Source organism: Hyposmocoma kahamanoa, unplaced genomic scaffold (genome assembly GCF_003589595.1).
Source record: "Hyposmocoma kahamanoa isolate Upper Pololo Valley unplaced genomic scaffold, ASM358959v1 114, whole genome shotgun sequence".
Classification (NCBI taxonomy): domain Eukaryota; kingdom Metazoa; phylum Arthropoda; class Insecta; order Lepidoptera; family Cosmopterigidae; genus Hyposmocoma; species Hyposmocoma kahamanoa.
The window spans coordinates 4,822,276-4,843,453 of record NW_020653383.1 but is presented as its reverse complement, the minus strand read 5'-3'; the positions used below and the strand labels follow the sequence as shown (position 1 = coordinate 4,843,453).

The following is a 21,178-nucleotide window of genomic DNA, read 5'->3' as shown; positions in this document are numbered from 1 at the left end:
CATAACACGACTATCAGTGGACGTTTATTTTATCGTTGAACGACTGTCGTGTCTAGCTGTTCCCATTAGATCGTGACGAAAATGTATCGGCTCACGGCAGCCGCTTTGTCGTTTACACGATAGAATCGTTTGTTGCGATTATCTGTCGTCACATTTTTATTGCGACGTTTTATTTATCATCGGACTACTGTCGTTCTTGCTCGTCCCATTGTCACAACAGTTTGTCGTCGTAACATCACAAAAGTCGTGAACGACAGTTAAATGTGTTGTAATGTGTGAACAACTGCATTTAAATATACAAGCCACGACACTTAAAACTGCACGACACTCTTAACTTTTAGCAGAAACCAAACGTATATAATCCTGCCACTGACACCATGAACATACAACTGTGATGATTTAAAATTAGCACATTTGGTGCCTGGTTATGCTGAAGAAGACGCAAGCATGTTCCTATTATATTTTTTTGCACATAAATTGCATGCAGTGTTTTTTTCTCAATAAAAACAAACAAACGCTTGGCTTAATCATAATCATACCTCATTTGCGTAGTGGATATTTTTACTGTGGCTTACATTCTTCGAGGATTCAACAAAATGGTTTGATCAATTTTCAGTTTGTGATATTATAAATAATTTTAGTTTTAATATGTAATTTAATTCCTTGAATGCTGTTGTTATTATTGCTGTTACTGCCAGGGCCTTGAGTTGAAAATTACACTTCGTTACCGAAATGTAATTTTTTTCTCAATGACCATAAAACAAGTCATTGTTTTTCTGCAAAGTTACATTTTACAACTCCGTTTATTTAATTACAAATTGTAACAGTAAAAGATAATAATATTATAAATAAGCAGAATTCCTAAAAATAAAAAGTAAACAGTACACCCATGGTACACCATTACCCTTCAAAACCGGAAAACAGTAATGCTGACATTACTGCTTGGCGGCAGAAATAGGTAAGGTGGCAGTACTACCCTGGACGAACTGTTTCACAAGGAGCTCTACTGATTCCAAAAATATATTATATTATAGTTAGTATATGTACTTATTATAGTTCGTTTATAAAGTTTAGTATTATTATTCTTGTGTACATTTCGATACCTGAGTGACGTCATAGCCGATACGCACGTAATACCGGACGTATGCGCTGTTTAAGGGAATCATCACACTTAGGAACACGGCTTGAACCGGTGAAAAAGCTTTATGTCCATTCAAAAGACCTTCCACCGAAAAGAGTTGACCAGTGCGACGAGGTCTGTTTCCAAAAGGTGGGACAGAAAAAGAAGTATACCAGCTGTAACCTTAGCGGCTCCGCACCGACTAGCCCTAGTCGTCTACTGCGTCCAGCGGTACCGACGACAATGCTATACGTGTCACTCCATGAATGCGGATATTGTAGAGTATATATGAGGTCAGAGCTATGAATGAGTTCGTCCAGGGAAGTACCTTATTACCTATTTCTGCCGCCAAGCAGTAATGTCAGCAGTACTGTATTCCGGTTTTGAAGGGGATGGGTGCTGGTGAAATTACATCCACATAGGATTTGTCAACTTATGTCTCATGGTGACGAGCGCAGTGGCAATGCGCCTCAAATCTTTGCGATTTAAAGCTCTGAGTGGCACTGCAACTGTTATACACAGGCGTGTAGCTTACAATCACGGCTTGTTCGTCCCGTCACGTGATATTATAAAAAAAGCCAATGTTACCTTGGGGGTCGAGCGGTTGGGGTTCAAAGCGTTAATTTTAATTAATTTGTGGTGAGAGTACTAACTCAACATCTGTCGACCTTCATGAAGGAGTTCCGGCCGAAGGCTGCCATGTACCGTTTCAGAGGCCGTGGTGCGTCACACATCGCAGTCCATTCCTGTAAATAATTAGTGTTTTCTGTGTGTTTTCTTATATTATTACGTACCCATGTCCTATATTAGTATATAAAGTATGTATTTACTTATGGGTCTATGTAGCCTGATTATAAATAAATAAATGAAAAAATATTTGCGAGTTACTCTTCCGTTCGGATACCGCCGATACGAGAAGTACCTCTTTTTAACCGGCTTTAAAAAACGAGGTCCTCAATTCTTCTGTATTTTTTGAGTATGTCACACGATTACTCGAGGATTCTTTTTTTTTTTTTGAAAATGGGTATCTCAGACGTGATCCCATTTAAATTTGAAGAAAATATTCCCCGGGTTAGGGCGGCAAATTACGGGATGAAAAGATAATTAATTGAATTTTACCCACTTTCCGTAAACTGATTTCAATAAAACTTCGCATATATAAGTGTAAATCCAATTAAAGTAAAACGTATAAACAAAATGTTGAGAACGGTTTTTTTTATATATAACACTATTCACTTTTATTACTTTTTCTGGCCAGCATAATGCGATTCTGTGTCGAGTGTAAAGATTCCCTAATAAACTAGTTTAAATCTATTTCTAAAATGCAAACAAATGAACAACCTTGATAGATTCTTGAAGCATGAGAATAATTCCTTTAAATGGCGTTTAAAGTGAACTTTGTCTTATGTTCTTTGTCTTTACACAATTACGTCATCATTTTAGTATTCAATTATGCATAGCATAACCTCTACCACAAGTTTATAGAGTCGATAGTCGCCAGCGAACGTGTAAGATCTTTTTTCTACTCCTGTGCTCTAGTCTGTCCATTATAATTTCTTAAACCATATCGCAAAGGCGCTCTTTTTAGTTCTGAATCAAAATTCTATTGTCTATGGTACTCGCTACTGAACTGCAAAATTTCATTAAAATTCTGTACACTGTACTAGGCGCATTTATTCCACACGAATTTCTTCGCGCTCACCCCACACGGCCGCCGCGTGGCGACCGCGTACTTGTGACTGTCATGGCAAAATACGCTCTATTTGTTTAGTTTTACGTTTTAACTTAAATGAGCGTCCCGGACACGCGGGCGAATTTGGCTTGAATTATTCAGGGCAATTTAAATGTTGTTGCCTAGTAAATAGACTTCAGAAATGTACATGAAGGCGTGGTAACTAGCCAACGGCCTTTCGCGTCGTGTAACTGGGCGCCAATGAGTTTCAAAAAAAGAACGTCGTATTTTTACTAATTAAAATGTCATCTAATATGACGCTACTTAAACGCTCTACTGTCTCCTGATTGGTTAAATTGGCCTAAAGGTTTGTAACCTTTATAACAAAAAAATATTGGTTAATTCTAATAATAATTCTAAGTAAGCAATATATCGAACACATCTATTTGCGTTTGTTTGGTTTTCGTTTGAGCTTGTTGTCATAAATTGCTAACAAAATGTACATTAAATATTGGTTGTGTTTAATATAATTTAATATAATATAATATAATTTTAGTTATACGTAAAAAACGTATTGTATGCAATCATTACGTAATTAGGTCTTAAATCTCGTACCTATTATAATTAGACCACGAGGCTTGCTCGAATTTAAAGCCCACATTTTACAACGGTTGCATAAAATACTATTGAAGGAAACAATTTTTTTTTTAATTACTACTTAGCAACGAGGCTTCCATAATATACTTTAGCTTAGTCTATCGTCATTGCAATAAAGAATTTATTGCCGTACAAAACACTACAAACTTATGGTAGAAGCAACAGACGGCACGTGTACTTGGACACGTTAATGATTTACTCTTATTAATTATTTTTGTATGAACTTATTTTACAAATTTGCCAATGTAAAGAACTAAATGGTACCATTAGCCTAACACAGCGTTGGTTGAGGAGGCCGGTACCGAGTAGTGAAACATTAATGTTAATAAATAAATAGGTTTTGAAGGGTGCCCGTGAAATTAAAGCACATGGGACTTGTGAACACTTTTCTTCAGTGTACTATAAAGGCGGAGATCCTATGGACCGGTATTACTTATAAGTAAATGTATACATTTACTCATGAAAACACAATATGATTACATACCTGAAAATAAATACATACGTAAAAATAAGTAGGTATGTCCAACAGTAAATAACTATTATGGTAAAAGAACAAATATACAACTCTTGCCTTCGATTTTTTTCGATGTTTTTAGCGGCAGAGAATTGTTATGTAAATTCACATTCAAGAAAAAATTAAAACTTATTTAACTCAAGAAGTCTTGAAAGCATGTAAATTTAGTAAATTCTACACTGGTTTTGTTAAATGTAATCATACTAGGTATACTATAGTTTTGTAATTGTGAGTGTAACCTCGCCAACGAACCGCTTTCGCAGTGTGGTGAGAAATTGTATTGTTCTCTTGTATGTATTGTTTATATGAAATAAATAAAATAAAAATAAAAACCTACATACCACTCAGAAATATGTGTACTTGCCTAAATTAAAACTTATTAGAGGGAACAGGTATTTTTTAAATAAACGCGTACACCACTGCCAGTCACATTATAGCTCTACATTTGATGAGTTTGTGGCGAAATACCAATGTTAGAAAAGTTAGAAAGAAAACGGTGAAAATGTTTAATACCACAATGGCAATATTAATTAGTTGTGTGTATATATAGATAGTACTCTTGAAATACTTGAAGTTTTAATCACAACACAATATCATGCGAACGGAATAGCGTACGACTTTTTTGATAAATGGGAAACGAATTTTTCTAAATTGGTACTGATCTGGGTGTTTTGGATAGTGCAGTCCGGGTCACTACCCAGAGTGTATTCCCTTGCTCTGGTAATTATAGGACAGTTAATTGCCACCGAAATTAGATATATTTATTTATTTATATTCAGGTTACAAAGACCCACACATACATAATATAACAACACTATTGACTAATTATTATTTACACGTATTATCTACGACATGTGACGCAACGTGGATGTCCGGTAGCCGTCCTCGGAAACGTCGGTACTTGACACCCTTCAGCCAAAACTCATCCTTCATGAAGGTCGACAAATGTTGGGTTGGGTTAGTACTCTTACCGCAAATGAATTCACGTTGTGTGGTAAAGAAAAGTATCCTGAAAATTACCCTTTTATGATTATTATACAAACAACAAAATAGGCATATTGTAGTTTTTTAAACTTACTGTTTTATTTTCTTTACAGAAGATCCCGGGCAGAAACCAACAGAGAATGGTCACCCGACGGGGGACGAGCACACAAACGAGGGTAATTGGTGGCACAAAGACGGTGTGGACGAGGCTGATTATCCCTACGGTGACTTGCTGCACTTCGTGTATCTTACACACATCACTTTTCATATCGAGGCTGTCTTCAAGGCGATAGATGTAGATCAAAGTTGCAAAATCCTATTAGCATCAAGACGCGTTTAAGAAAGTAATCTTACTGTACTTATGGACATATTTGGAGGAATTTTGATAACAACGTTCATATGAACCGCTGGTCACATATATCAGAAAGTTTACATAAAATCAAAGGGCAATTGATAACATTTTTTTTTCAAATTAAAGTTACTGGAACGTTAAGAAAAGGTTGAATTATGATAACAACGTTCATGTAAACCACTGGCCACATACGTCACAAAGTTTAATCGAAATCAAAAGGCGATTGAAGTCATTCTTTTTTCAAATTAAATTTACTGGAACGTTAAGAAAAGGTTGAATTGTGATAAAAACGTTCATATAAACCACTGGCCACATATATCAGAAAGTTTAATCGAAATCAAAAGGCGATTGAAGTCATTCTTTTTTCAAATTAAATTTGCTGGAACGTTAAGAAAAGGTTGAATTGGTGAGAACAACGTTCATATGAACCACTGGTCACATATATCACACAGTTTAATCGAAATCAAAAGGCGATTAAAGTCATCCTTTTTTCAAATTAAATTTAGTGGAACGTTAAGAAAAGATTGAATTATGATAACAATGTTCAAATGAACCACTGGTCACATATATCAGAAAGTTTAATCGAAATCGAAAGACAATTTTGAAGTCATTCTTTTTTTTTAAGTTAAATGTGTTGATATAATATTATATGCTCAGTGGTTCATATGAATCATAATTCAACCTTTATTAGCGTTCCTCTTAAAAATATGTCCAAGGATGTGAGTTGATAGACATATGGACTTACGAGAACGCGCCACCCCTACACTGTTCCATTCCTAGCTATTAAAGTTCGTGATATTAAAAAATATTGTGGAAGAAACAGCTCGAAAACTACTTTTAGTGGTACCTACCCTAGAAAGCTTTTTAGGTTACGAAGCTACTTTTCTTCGAAGGACGTTATTTGATTAGGCAAGCTGAAGGTCCTTAATTCGTATGCTAAGTTTGGTAGCGGGCCTAAGGGTGCCTAAGGGCCCGTTGAGCAAGACCTTGTCGCAGGACAGTGCGGACACTTTCGCCACAAGGGCGTGTTACAGGACAGAACGAAAGACTCACCTAACCAAACATTGACACAGTTTCGAATTCTAGCAGTTTTTAGATAGCTATGTATAAGCAACCTGCAATTGCTATCTTACGATCCTTGATTGAACTGTCATGACATTGTGTTAAATGTTTCTAAGAATGAACGAAAAAGCTAAGCTTTAGAAACAAATGCAATCGAGAATCAAGATTATAACAAAATTCAAGTTCTTAGAATTTCGCAATTGTTACACATAGGAATAGTTATATGTTATGCAAGGCTGCAAAGTTGTTGTTTGACGCGAGTGACGAAAGTGAAACTTGAGCAAGCAAAGGATTCTAAGATTGAACCCCGAGCGGTTCAAAAATAAAATCCTGAGCGTAGCGAGTGTTTCAAGCCACGAGATGCAAAATAACTTTGCTGCCGAGCGAAACACACAACTTTTCACCTCACTATAGCGAGGAAAATGGTAGATGAAAGAAAAATAGTTGAAGAAAGAAAAATTAAAACAAAACATATTAGTTATCGTTGTCAATTTAATGTCAACAATAAGAATAAAATATACCAACCGATTTATATTACACAAATAATGTACGACAAATCGCGTAGTAGAACGTGTCAATACGTTTTTTTGCATCGAAATATAAAGTGAGGTGCACCCCAGTCCATCGTCAAGATTGAATTTCAAGTTGGAATTTCGAAAACCTTCCATGCTAGTGTGGAAAAACACTTTTGCGCGCAGATTTCTAATGAGAAAGAAAAGCCTTTCCGAGCTAGTGAGTTGAAAATGAAATAATTTTTTCGGTTCTAAACCGAGTATGTTTGCTTTTTTTTCAAAGAAAACATTTCCGTCCTTTACAGGGTCCATGGTCACGGCTTATTGATGTCATCCGTTTAAAAAAACAAATATACGCTATTTAGACCCGATAAAACAGTTTCATTTCCTAAATAAAATTCAAGTAAAATTTTAACAATGCTATCGTTTTTAAGACAGCCTCTTCAATCTACGCCTACGTCTCCTTCTTTGTATATACATGAAATAACTCGCACGGATGTAAATTTCTTTCCCGTTACCTACTCTTGAATTAAACTGTAGGGTTACGTAGGTATACACGTTTATAATATTGAAGCATGGTGTTTGTTTTTTCTTGGTAGCATCCCGATTGTCCGTGATCTCTAATCATGGTAAGAATGTCAAAGTACTATAATTGAATGTTAGTAATAAATCGCATGTGCATGAAAAGAAAATAAGCAAAATACTCGTAAAAAGTGCATGTTAAAAGTATATAACCATAATAGGAATCACGGAAGAAAAAAAATCAATACAAGTGCCGCTGTCGCCAAAACTCACACTATCATTTATATCAAATGCTATGAAATCTTGATAATGATTGGTCGTAAATTTCTAATTTAAACAGATGTAACAAATTCTGGACTGTTAATATAATTTAAACCCGGGCATATCGTTGAAACTTTAATACCTATCATTGCAAGTTTCCCTTTGATTTTATATTGAAATTTCATTCAGTGTGGTGCGGCAATAGACTATGGACGACGAACGAGTAACGTCCTCCGAAAAATTTACTTTATTATTTTCGTTTTTTAACAAAAACTCTGTTAACATAAACAGAAAATGGAAAATTGATTAAACTGAACTACAATAGGACTTAACGATGAAACGAAACACCAGCATGAATAACATTACAGATGCGACTATCATTTTTGCACTGCCAAGTAGCAGAATAAGGCATTTTCCCACGACTTTGGGTCATTTTAACCTTTACAAAGTGAAAATGGCGGACTGAGTTCAAGTATATGTATATCCGCTTATTGTTGGCACACGTGCCACATGTTCTAGGCACTTCTACTGCGTTTATTGCTCTGTGGTAGAACATTCCAGTATTTCCATTTTATTAGAATTTTTTTAACTTCCAGATGGCATCAACGGGTTTGGAGGGCCGTTTGACGACAGACCTGGTTCTCCCATGTATCCTGGAGTAAGTACTAATGTTGAATTTAATTAAAGGCTCAAAAAGGAAGCGAATTTATGAAACCATAGCGTAATGAACTTTATGCCAATTGTGTAACGTGCAAAATAGATACGAACTAAAAAACAGCGCGCGTCTTCCAATTTCATTTAAAAAAAATATTTCCATTTTCTCAACAATGTGAATTGAGCCTTTAGGGGAAATTTAACTTCTCTATATACAGCCGGAAACTGAAGTTTATAACAAAATATCTCTTTATAACTCGAGGCAAATCTCATAAAATGTCATCATGATCTTGACGTCATCCGAAGGGCTGACGGGGTGAAAAAGTTCAAAGGTAGATTAGGCCGAGACGCAGAATTGAATTTCTACTGGCACAGCAAAGTACTTGAAAATAAATATTAAGGTCTTCATCCGGGAAATCGCGGTTTCGAAATCTTCATATCTCGGCATTTTTTTTTTCATTTTCGAGACTCGAAATTGATTCTTTCAGTCTCGGGTATATCGAGACTTCTGAGACTTAGGTCACTTAATTAAACACTGTTAAGAAATCTACTAAACTACAGTATTTTTTTATTTTGGTTGCATGGACTGGCAACAGCGTAGAGTGGAGCTTAGTATAACCTGTTCAGATTCAGGAACGATAGTAATAAAACCAGTACCTCTTTATCTAAAATCAGTGAGTCTGAAACTATATTAAACGCCCTTTTGTTCATTTCTTACGTGCTCACTATAAAATTGAAAAAAAAACTTTCATAAATAATTTTTATTTTATAATACGAGTTAATTGAGAATATCATGTTTCGACTGCCTAAATGCCTAATGGCAACCTAGGGCCTTACCATGAACTCTTATTGCGATTCAGTTTAGGACCGAAAATGAATCGTTATGAGACAGCGCTACATGAAGTGTATATCACCATCCCGCTTTTTCGTCTTTACCAACCTATACTGAACTGTAATAAGAGTTCATGGTAAGGCCCCTGCTTTTGAAATAGTCTCGGAAATCTCGTCTTTTCCGGAATACTCGAGACCGCATCGAGACTCGAATTATTTCCTGTGACAGCAGAAAGATTGAAAACTCTAATAAATATTTATCATCTCTTTCACCAGACATCAATTCCCGACGTTAACACGTATCAACAAAAGAAGAACTTGGCGCAAGGCATGATGGACCTCGCACTGCTCTCAGCCAATGCCAACCAACTCAGATACGTCCTCGAGTCTTCGGAAAGACACCCTTATTACTACCCTAGTCTTGTCTTTATTTCGTTTAGTATTTTGCTACAGGTAAATTGAGTTTATGAATGTTGGAATTTGCATTTTTTCAGAACCTTTCTTATTATATGACTATATAATTATTTTCTATTATATGTATATGATCTATTTTAATATTAGGTAGCCTACTATACTATACTAATTTTTTATAGTTTTATTTGTTATCCATACAGACTTTCATCCCCTGTTTCACCACCTTCAAGATTTATTTTTAACTGACTTTGAAAAATGGGAGGTTCTCAATTCGACTGTATTTTTTTATATGTATGTTACGCGAGAACTTCGGCTTTGTGAACCAATTTGTGAAAAGTTTGATGCTTCTTTTTTTTTGGAAAGAGGGTACCTCAATATTGAACCCATTTAAATTTGAAGAAATTATTCCAGAATGAATCGAGTTTCGCGCACTTTCCGGTAAAAATTTCAATAAAACTTGGCAAATAGATGTAATTCCACGAACTTTTAAGGTCGGTTTTTTTCATAAAAAAATTTATTAGGACAAAAAGTAGTCCGTCCTTTTAAATTAATCAAAAATGGTTGAGCGGTTTAGGCGTGAAAACTAAACAGAAAGACACAATGACTTTCGCATTTGTATTAGTTTGAACTTTGTACTAAACACAATAATCCTGAAATCTAAATCGTTAAGGTAAATTTTAATTGCAGTGGTGAGCTGAGGAGGAAAATTATAATGTCAAATTATTATTATTGGCATTATAATTGAAGCTATCAGAGCAAAAGTGGTGTAACCATAATTTTTTTTCTACTATATTACTTTAAATGGGTAATGTTAAGTTATTTTTCTCTACTTAATTCAGGTGGCTTTATTATTCAAATATTCTACAATATTAACATGAAGTATTATTTAATATTTGAAAATAATATACTTGAATACTTAAATAATAAAAATATTCACCGAAATTAGGTAGAGAAAATTCACCTGAAAATTATCTAATATATAATAATATATTTTATATTTGGACGCTATTTTTAAAATTAAAGTAATGTTGCAGAAAAAAAATGAAATGTGGGTCACACAACCCAATTTTCCTTAATAGCGTACGTATCGTACATCCCAATAAGCATTGGACTTAAGAAAATAGAGTTTACAATACATTTACCTTACCTGTATATTCTCTTAATTAAATGCACTTTTACATACGTACATTATTTTCAAACTAGAGGTATCTCACAGTCCTGTTTTTGTACAAAAAATTTTGCAAATTCCTGTCCAAACGGTGTTTGTTATAAAAAAACTTCTTGTACGATTAGTCTTTGCCTACCCCGGCAGGAGACGAGCACGATGATATGTATGTACTATTTATTAATCTTCGGGTTTCATTTGCGTTAGGATCTTAGAAAGCCAAAAGCTGGACTCTGCCAAAATATAAAAAAATATATATTTCTGGGAATATATATACATTTTTAATAATAACTAAGTGACGGCACGAACAAGTCGTGCGCCTGATGGTCAGCGACACGCCTGTCCATAACAGTAGCGGTACCACTCAGATCTTTAAATCACAAAGATCTGAGGGGCACTGCGACTTTGTTCGTCACCCTGAGACGTAAGTTGACAAGTCAAATGTGCCTGTAATTTCACCAGCACCCTTCGAAACCGGAACGCAGTAATGCTCACACTACACTTTGAGGCAGAAATAGGTAAGGTGGCAGTAGTTCCCTGGACGAACTGTGTCACAAGAAGAATAGAAATGAAATACATGTGCGAGCGTTCATTTGCGTGTATCAGAGATGTTTTTGTCATGACTAATACTATAATAATTTTCTTCTTTTCCAGATCGGAGTGGGCGTGGGTCTAATAATGAACAGCAGATATAACGTTAAAGACGAAAAGGACATTTGCAAAGCCGACAAGATCAACAACATGACTGTTTTGGGCGTTTTTCTTATCACCATTGTCAATGTGTTCATTACTTCTTTTAGCGTCGCCACACCGAATACGGTCGCTACAGCTGGACAGCAGAGCGGATAGTTTGTTTAGAGCGATGCCACACGATACGTGAAACCTTGCGCCACCGCAAGCAATTAGTACGTTGAAATCATAGGCTGTTAAAAGATTGACTGCATGTTTGCAGTTAATGCATGCAGTCGTATCGACTTCATCCAGCCGAGACCATGGCTGAATAACGGCTTCACGCATTAACTATGCATGGAGGCAATCTCGGCTGCAGTTAACTGCCTCCGTGGGCGAACGGTTACCATGCTGGACTGCCACGCAAAGGTCCCGGGTTCATTTCCCTAGGCTTTAAAAAAAAGTTAATGTGTGAAGTCGTTAATCGTTATCAACTTCATGCAGTCGAGTTCTCGGATAACGACTGCAAACATGCAGTCAATCTGTTAGCAGCCATAGCGTTGCAGCGCCCGTGAATCTTCGCTCTTAGAGAGTGTATCTAGTCCGTCATATTCCTGACCGTTTGTCCTGGTATTAAGTTTTAACCTGCCAAAGCCCTGAGTATATTAAGACATACCTAACAAATATTATTCCTATGATCACGTAAACGCCCAGTTATAACAAAAGTATCGCATTCGAATTTAGGTACATTTTATGTGACCATAGGGAGTTTGGAAAAATACATTTCTCATCAAAACTCAGGGCATACTTGCTTGAATCTGTAATTATATTTATTACATTTCGATGAACTCTTTGGCGTTTAGCGCTTTTCTCACTGTAGTTTGCTGGTTCTTAGGAGGTTAAAACAGTCTAACCTCAGAACTTAATATACACTAGAGGGTAAAGTAAACGACATCGAACGAGTTTCAGCATACTTTACCTCATGAATTTGTCATTCATATCATTATTTCCTTCGGTAGAATCATATTTGGCCCAACTACTCAACGTCAAAATGCTAAAGGTAACGTGTACTGCCAAATAAAGTATTGGGAAATTTGTTACTTTCAACATACAACGCGTTATGGATATAACGGACACGGCTACATTTTCGTACTTATCAAACACTTAATGGAATTTCGATGAACCTCATGAGACTGATCACAAATAGCAATGAACACTAAGAACGCTTATTACTTATAAGGGTTGGACCCCCACTCATCAGCACGCTTCAGCACCACGTCCACAATAAATGCTTGTTTTATAATTTTCATCAGCGCCTATCAAGCTGAAGCAAGCAAGTGGGGCTCAACCTTAAAAAGGCATTTTCTTTAAGAAACGCAATACGCTTGCTCAACATGTAAAGATAAAATTGTTGTTGACTTGATCTTCCACTTGTCAGCAGATGATCCCCTTTACATTTTGTATTTATTTTGTATGTCTTGTACTATGTTGTTTATTTGAAGTTTTAAGATTTAAGAGTTTCTCTAGTAAGAGTGATTTACGTAAATCGCCAAAAGTTGTGTATTTTTCCATCGTGCAAGTTAAACTTATAACATCGCATTCTCTGACTTAACTCTGAGTGTAAAATTTATGGGAAACGAATGTGTACGTAATAAAATTATCGTCTTTCATATCAAATGGAATTTTGACACCAGGCTAACAGAATGTGCAGGCAATAGTGGGCTTTACACAGACGCTCTATCGCACGTGATACAGCAATCTTGCGTGATTGAGCGCGCGTGTAAAGACATTGCAAGTAAAAGGGAAAGACTGCGCGATTACGCTCATCAGTCGCGCACTGCCACACGCGCCAGTTTCTCGCGGTCTATCCTGCGCGATTAACCTTTACACAGACGCTCTTTCTGTTGTAACAAAAACGCACACGACCAATCGCTCGTGAAAGAACGTTAGCTTAAAAAAATTCAAACAGGTAACGCACAGGTTCGTGCACTACTGCGCGTGCAGGCTTTCCAGATAGAGGCACGCGCGATAGTGACTGTGTAAAATGCGCTATTGCTGCCCTCTTTATCATAACTAACGTAATCAACATTTTTAGCGAAATTGAGTTATTAACATAACTAGGACAGGTGAAAGGAGTTCTACAACCCCCTCTAAGCGGTTTTTATATATCTTATTTAGTTTCAGCATAGATCTATAACATATCTATAACTTCCTTTTCCTCCTTGTAATAATATTATTTCTCAACTTTGACAAATATAAGTGTCAATAGATGGCATTGTGTGTTAACGCTTTCAAATACGGTTAGATGGCGCTAATACTAAACGAAATAATAAAAATACTCAACATAAAAATCTGTGCAATAAGCGCCATCTATATAGTTGATTTGTTTGTTATCATTAAGGTGTCTACAGACCGAATCCGCTTGGCCGCGTTTTAGTTAGTGAACGGCAGAATAGGTAAGTGAACTATTGATTTTATGGTATCTTAAATTGATTTCAAATTTTTAAATATGCCTGAATGCAAATATCAGTAGGTACCTACTAGCTTTGAAGTTTTTTCCTTTCTTTGACAAAATACCTACTATTTATTTTCAGTCTTTTGCCGGTCCTAAGCCCATGAAATTAAGAAAGAAAAATTGCATTTCCATTTAAAACATGTATAAATAAAAAATTTTGATAAGAAATTTAGAATAACATTTTGATACTATATATTATAAAAACGTCGATCGGACGGTCCCCACAGCTATATACAAAGGTTATTTGATCTTTTGTCACTTAACCGAATTTTAGTTAGTGAACGGCAGATATCTCAATAGTTATCTAAATGCAAATATAGTTATGACAAGAAGGAAGCATGGCTGATGCCACGTACATTAATTTTTTTAAAGATCAGTTTGGTTGTATTCTCATTACTTTATTATTGATGGTGCATAATTAGCATTAAGAGGAAAATCGAGTGCAATGTTCTTTTAAGTCACAATATTGTACGTTAAAGAGGAAAATACGCACGACTCATAATAACCGCGCATTTAATTAGATTTAAGTTATCGGTGCTTAATAAATGAATCTGTAAAATTATGTAAATTATATATGTTAAAATATATACGAATATGATAAGATCTCGTGTACAGTTTCAGTTTTATAACTTCTAAAACTTATAATTGTTGTATTAAATAAAGATTTTCTAAAACATTCAGTTCATTCTTTCTTTTGGAATTCTAAAATAGTTTGGGATACATAAGGGATGGCTCGTTTTAGCGACATCATGGTTTGGTATTTAAAATTTTAATCTGGGCGTACCACTCAATGGGTGGGTTCGCATCCGGTGTCGCACCTCTGAGACTCAGAATTTGCGTGCGAAATTTAATTTGAAATTTACCATGAGGTTTTCGGTAGAGGAAATATCGTTACATTGAAGAAGGTTCACATCTCTCGGAAAACTGAGGAAGCCGCCAACCCGCATTGGACCAGAGGTAGAGGCCGTGCTCAGCAGTGGGACACGGACGTATATATGGGTTGACGATGCACCAATTAAATGTAGTTTTTATGCATTTAGATGGCGAACAAATATCAACAAATTTGGGTGCAAATAAGAAAATGAACACAAAGTACCTTTAACAGCTATTATAGATATGAAGAATGCGCTCGAATTCTCCGGAAGACGCACAACCTGTTTTTTGACTCGTGTATCTATTTTTCACAATTCATTCGACTCGCAATTTAAATTGCGGCGGAACGGAATGGAAGCGAATTTTTGTAACGAAATTGTACATAGCAAAATGAACATTAAGTCAATTGTGTAACGTACAAACTAGATAGGTACGAGCCAAAAAACAAGTCGCGCGTCTTCCGGTGAATTCTCGCGCATGCTCGGGAATACTCGCTTATTCACGGGAAGTTCCTGGGCGACACCTGGCGTATCCGCGCGAAGTGACGCGAAGACAGGGGCAGCGTGACGTCCATCGTCGATGAAATAATACAGCCTCAAAGGCGCAGTCGCAAGAAAGCTCGAGCTTTCCCGCGAATTGTAGAGCATTGCAGAAATCGCGCGCGCCTTCTCGCGCAGTAATGCGAAATTGACGCTTCCGTTCCGCGGCAAAGTAAATTGAGCCTCAATGCATTAACGAAATTTAATTTAGAGATATCTAGCCGAAGTTATCGTTTATTTAGTTTTGAAATAAATGTTTGGAGGAAAAGTAAATCTAGAGTTAAATCTCGTATCAATGGCACAAATTTTTAGAAAAGTGACAAAAAATCTTAGATGGAAAAAATCCAATTTAATGACCAGAATACATTAAAGTCAATGCCAGAATAAGATTATGCTATAACATTATAGAAGGAAATATCGAAGGAGATTGGGTATCAATAAAAAACAATTAATCAGAATCCAAATGTATTGAATACAAAACAAATCTAATAAAATTGTCAGGTGGCAATTTCAAAATATTCTATATATTAATAGTAGTAAATAGAGGAAATTTGCCCGATGCCGATCGTTCGCGCCACTAAGTTACACTTTATATAATCGCTTATATATTACACAGCGCTGGGGCTCCAAATAAACTAACCTAAATTAGATACACATATATAAAAACTCATCTATAATGCTGAGTAGTATGTAGCTTAAAAATTACTTGACAAAATATTATTGAAACTTTGTTAATATGACTGTCCCGTTCTATATTGGCATTTACTACTATGTAAGACTGAGACAAACACTATATAATATGTTTCAATATAGCTACGCTACGTTATAGAACATTACATAAGGAAGTTTTCAGCGTCTAGACTGTAGAGCTTTGGAAACTATGACGACATTATTTTAGAGTCACAAACGCTACGTGAATCATGAAACGTCTAAATCCTTCGCAATCTTGAGACATGTTTTCTCTTACAAAAGATGAAATTTGAGACGACTCGTGGAAAGTTGTTCTATTTGAACTATAAAAGGTTTTTGAATAACACATGTACTCAGCATTATAAGACGAAAAAATCGCCGATTTACAACTTTTTTATATACTAAACCAATTACGTTTCATTTTTAAACATTTCATACAAATGCAAATATTGCTATGGTTTCTTTATAGCACAGAATGTTATTGCTGTCGCCGCCGTTTGTGACAAGGCCTAGTTGAGATCCACAGATTATCGAATTGTTAACTCACTGATTGATTAACAAGTTGATGAAATTCGGATATACGCTATGCGTAACAGCGTATATTTTCAAATGGGAAAATATTAGTAATATTCAAGAACTGCAGTAAATAGAGACGCACGCGGCGTCCTTGAGAAAAAGGTGTGGTTGTATGTTAGTTTATATACACCAATACGAAACATTAGTGGAGGTTTCAGACTTCCCAGTTTCGTTATAAATTAATTTCAGATCTTGGGAAAGTAGCAGGACTTTTTCCTCCTAAACAGTCACCCCCATTAAACTTGATCTTGGAGATGGAAAAAGTTTACGACTTTAGAAAGAATTTATAATCAATCAGTGAACTTAAACAAAAAGATAGCCCACATCAAGGTGTTTCAAAACTGCCCAAATATGAATAATAATAATGAAGATAAAATTATACGAATAAAAAACGTATCAAAATTTTTAGGAACGTGATGAATACAATATGTAGCTACTCTGCTAACGTTGAAGCGAAGTGCGAAAGAGAAAGGTATAGTGGAATATATAGGATATAACCTACACAGCGAGAATACCGGCAGACCGCTAGCAAAAAGAACATGCAAGAACCTAGCGAATTATCCTCCCGTGTTTGGAGACTATGGTCCAGAGGCCATGAATTGGTGTAGGTGAATGCACGTTCCCAATTAATAGAATCTTGAGTATTAGTATATGCTAGCATTTAGCTGTGGGAAATAACGAGGTCATACAAATCGGTATAATAAAACTTTTCAAACTTTAAACGTAACCTTCCCTCAGCAGGGAATGGTCATTTAGTAAGCACACAAGCGGACAAATGCAGTGCATTTACGACATTACACGAGATTTATTTATGAAGTATTTATTGTATGACTTTATCTAAATACGAATGTGTTAATAGACAACATATTCAAGCGTCACACAAATATAACGTTGACAGTAGTACGAGGTTGTACACTATTTAAACCTTGCCAGGAACAAAAATGAGGCATAGAATTCAGCTCCTGTGGAACATTATGTAGTTATGTTGCGTCTGGCAAACGTAGCATTGTGGAAACCCTTACACAGAACTGTTGTGCACCACAATGTAATTTCAGTGCAGGGTGCGGCCAATTATTGGCATTTCGTAAAAGTGGAATACTTTGCGTCTGGCAAATGTTGTACCAGTGTAGAAGTTCTTACACTTTATAACTGTGTAAAAGTTCCGTTAAGTGTAGAAGTTCTTACACTTTATAACCGCCATTCAAATGTTGTGCACCATAATGTACATTCGACGTACGGTATGCACTTTATATGTAGTAGCAGTCTAGAAATCCTAACACGTTTTCACGTATTTGTGAGACGCTAAGGAAATGTGCATTTCAAGAGTATATATTTGGTGTGAGGTGCCACTTATGTTTGGTCTGAATTCAGCATGCTAATATATTGTTATATCTTAAATTGACAAATGCAAACGCTTTTAGTTTTACTATACCGTTTTGTAAATACTTGCATGTAAATTATCAGTAAAATAAACAGAGGTCCAGCCCTTGTCTATCATTTATACAACTCTCCCAAAGATTAATAATAAATAAATGAAATTGTTATACAATTGGAGTCTAGTCTAATAAATATGTTCCTAGCGATATTATGGTGAATAAAATAGGCTGAAATAGGTTATATCTTTTGATAATTTTTGACGGATTATATTCCTACTTAATTGCACTCCATTTTGATTTTTACATTTTATAATTAAAGTTACGGTCACGTATCTACCAATATGACGAATCTACTGTAGTTAAGTTTTTGAGAAAACACGGCAAATTGAGATTTCTTAAAATGTAATGTAACTGGTGGTGGTCCGGTTGGACTGTGACAGCGACAGAAAGACACCCCTACACGGGTTAGACTCGCATCTCGGCTGCAATGTTTATGGGTTGACAAAGTAACACTGAATGCTGGGTAGGAAAAATGTCAAAAGGCAAATTGGTAACATTAATTTCAATTGATTCAGAATGGAGTATAATCAAGTAGCAACATGTATAATATGATATTGCCATGGCAATTAGATGGCGTCGATGTCCACATCGTCGGCGTCGTCCTCGTCGCGCGGCGCGGGCTTGGCTGGCGCTGCCACTGCGGCTTTCATCGGAGTCGCCTTGGCGCGATCGTCGTACTCGATCTGAGAATAAAATTGCGGATTAAATAAATATCGTACGGGAAAAGACAATTAATTCCTTTACTCGGTTTTTCTTTTTGATCATAATAAATATGATAATTATGCTCGTTAGGACAGTATGAAACCACATATTGCAAGGTATTAATGATTCCAGCCCTTTTGGAAATAAATGTTCATAATAAATTATTAACAATAATCTCAGTAGAATACAAAAAAAACAGACAAGTTGGTGGAATTACATTTTTATTTAGTTAGTTAGTTATCGCGTAACATGTAAAAAAAAAAATACAACCGAATCGAGAACCTCCTCCTTTTCTTGAAGTCGATTAAAAAGCAACAATCCACTCACTTCGATATCCTCCCCGCTGTCGTTGCCATCAGCGTCTGACGAGTCCTCTTCCGCCTCCTGCAGCCAATCGAGGAAGGGCTGCGCGCGCTTGCGCACCTCGGCAGTGACTTCCTTGCTGGCGTACTTCTTGGAAGGCTTCGACGCCCACTCCATGATGGCCTTCTCCTCGACGATGTCCATGTCGTACAGCAGCTGCAAGGCAGAGTCGGGGCGGTGAGAACGGTCGAAGGGCGAGTGCGGGGGCAGGGAAGGTGGGGTGCGCACCTTGAGGATGGCGGGCACCTTGGGCAGCAGCTGCGCGTGGTGCGCGCAGAGCGCCGTGAGCGCGTGCAGCGCGGCCCGTTGCGCACGCGCGTCGCCGCGGGTGAAGCGCAGCAGCAGCGCGCGGTGCTTCTTCACGTCTCCCGCCAGCGAGTTCGGCCGCACCAGCACCTCGAAGATCACTAGGGGCGCTTTGGACTTCACTTCCAGTCTGCAATGTTAGGTGCCATGTCTTAGCTGAGAAAATCGGGAAAGTCCACACTTAATGTGACATCGAATAATGCTGACCGTTCGGCTTCGTGCAGAATGTCAGTAGCTGCCTTGGCGCCGTCGACGTCAGAGGCGGCGGAGCGCTGTTTCAGGTACGCGTAGAACAAGTCCATGCGCTGCTTCTCGTTCTTCTCGTTGTCCTCCGACACCGTCATGCTCTTGGCGCCTTCCGTTAGATCTAAAATAAATTTATAAGGAATTTTACCACTCTACAAATCATACTCATCTTATTATTTATATTAACAGGAATGTTAAGTGGCACGCAATAATTTTTAAAATCAAAGACAAGAAAATATTGCCATTACTGGCATAATAATATGATGATGGGAGTACAAATGGGAGTAAAAAAGTACCTTGCATGCGCGCGCGCACCGCGGCCTCGGAGACGTCGACGGTCCAGGTGCCGTCGTCGTCATCGTCGTCCGCGTGCTTCTTGCCGCTCTTGCTGCTCTTGGGGTTAGGTGCGGTGGGCGTGATAGGCGTGATGGGCGCGTCGCTCTCCTGCACATACCAAACAATTATTTGTAGATCGCCACAAGCTTCCGATTATCGCAAAATGTTATAGTGCGGGATATTGTCCTATTCGCCACAGGTTATTATTTTAACCGTATTTAACAAAAAAAAAAAAAAAAAACAAAGCTACTATAGAAATGTATTTGCAAAGATTTCATTTTATGAGCCCGATTCTCACTTTTACTTCTAAGTCTGCGCATCTTTGTCACTATATGACATAAGACGCAAAATCCCGTCTTTAGCAAAAAAACAATTTAAAATATTTAAAAAACTATTAATTTTAAAAACTTTAACAGTTTTTAAAGAATATAAATTACATTTTTAAGCCCGTCAACAATCACTCACATTCTTGGCATCGTTGTCATGGCCATCATGGTTGCCATTGGCAGAAGTGGGGCCGGAGCGCTTGGATCTCTTACCGCGGTTACCTTCCGTCAGCGACGACCCCTGTAAACACGTTTATTTGTAGAGGAGCAACTACCAAAACAGTATATTTTTGCCTATTGCACAGGTGTATTCAACATGAGCTAAATTTCATTATGATCAAGATGTCTTGTCATAAATATTAATACAAAAAAAAATTCCTTCGATCGTAACAGAGTCTGTGCCTTACCAGGGCGACCGGCCGTGTCGGTATGGCGAAGAGGTACAGTCCTGTCCAATCACAGGAATGTTTCTTTGTGTTCGATCTTTGTGTTAATAATATAGCAAACTAGTGGAGAAATTTCACAAAAAATAAATGTTGTAAGTAATTTGTGACTCATTAATCAAGTCATTATGATGTTTTGTATTGTGAAGTTTTCCAAAGGTTAACACTATATTAGTGGCAACATTGGACAAGATTCGTACGCTTTGCGCATCAGGGGGTCTACTCTCGATCTCCGTCCGAAACAATTACTGTCAAATGAGTAATGTTCGACAAAATTAAAAGACAAGTGTCAAGTACGAAGCTTCATTCGCATCACGCGTCTTTTCATTTGGTCAAGTATTGCTTATTTGGCAGTAATTGTTTCGGACGGATGTCGAACGGAGATCGAGAGTAGACCCCCAGGTACGGCCCAGCCGTTTCGATCAACCAATTTCAAAT

The 21,178-nt window shown here is 36.9% G+C and overlaps 2 protein-coding genes across 9 annotated transcripts in view; one reads left to right on the top strand and one right to left on the bottom strand.

Annotated features, from left to right (window-relative positions):
• The window catches only part of LOC113239657, a 33,244-nt gene extending 18,781 nt beyond the window's left edge, over positions 1 to 14,463 (top strand). The window contains exons 4-9 of one of the 6 annotated variants that reach the window (XM_026476725.1): positions 5,061 to 5,171; positions 7,473 to 7,502; positions 8,253 to 8,314; positions 9,418 to 9,594; positions 11,375 to 11,640; positions 11,921 to 14,463. In XM_026476725.1, coding sequence (XP_026332510.1) covers positions 5,061 to 5,171; positions 7,473 to 7,502; positions 8,253 to 8,314; positions 9,418 to 9,594; positions 11,375 to 11,569 — 575 coding nt within the window. In that variant the 3' untranslated portion in view covers positions 11,570 to 11,640; positions 11,921 to 14,463. Of the gene's footprint in view, positions 1 to 5,060; positions 5,172 to 7,472; positions 7,503 to 8,252; positions 8,315 to 9,417; positions 9,595 to 11,374; positions 11,643 to 11,920 lie in introns of all 6 variants that reach the window. The other 5 variants (XM_026476726.1, XM_026476728.1, XM_026476724.1 and 2 more) reach the window with 5 other exon arrangements.
• Positions 14,464 to 16,527: 2,064 nt separating this feature from the next.
• LOC113239583 (eukaryotic translation initiation factor 5) overlaps positions 16,528 to 21,178 on the bottom strand; it is a 43,948-nt gene continuing 39,297 nt past the window's right edge. For 2 of the 3 annotated variants that reach the window (XM_026476640.1, XM_026476644.1), the window contains exons 8-13: positions 20,437 to 20,538; positions 19,932 to 20,079; positions 19,597 to 19,756; positions 19,312 to 19,519; positions 19,048 to 19,239; positions 16,528 to 18,701 (exon numbers count right to left, since the gene is read on the bottom strand). In XM_026476640.1, the coding sequence (XP_026332425.1) occupies positions 18,585 to 18,701; positions 19,048 to 19,239; positions 19,312 to 19,519; positions 19,597 to 19,756; positions 19,932 to 20,079; positions 20,437 to 20,538 (927 nt within the window). In that variant the 3' untranslated portion in view covers positions 16,528 to 18,584. The remainder of the gene's footprint in view (positions 18,702 to 19,047; positions 19,240 to 19,311; positions 19,520 to 19,596; positions 19,757 to 19,931; positions 20,080 to 20,436; positions 20,539 to 21,178) is intronic. The other variant, XM_026476650.1, reaches the window with a different exon arrangement.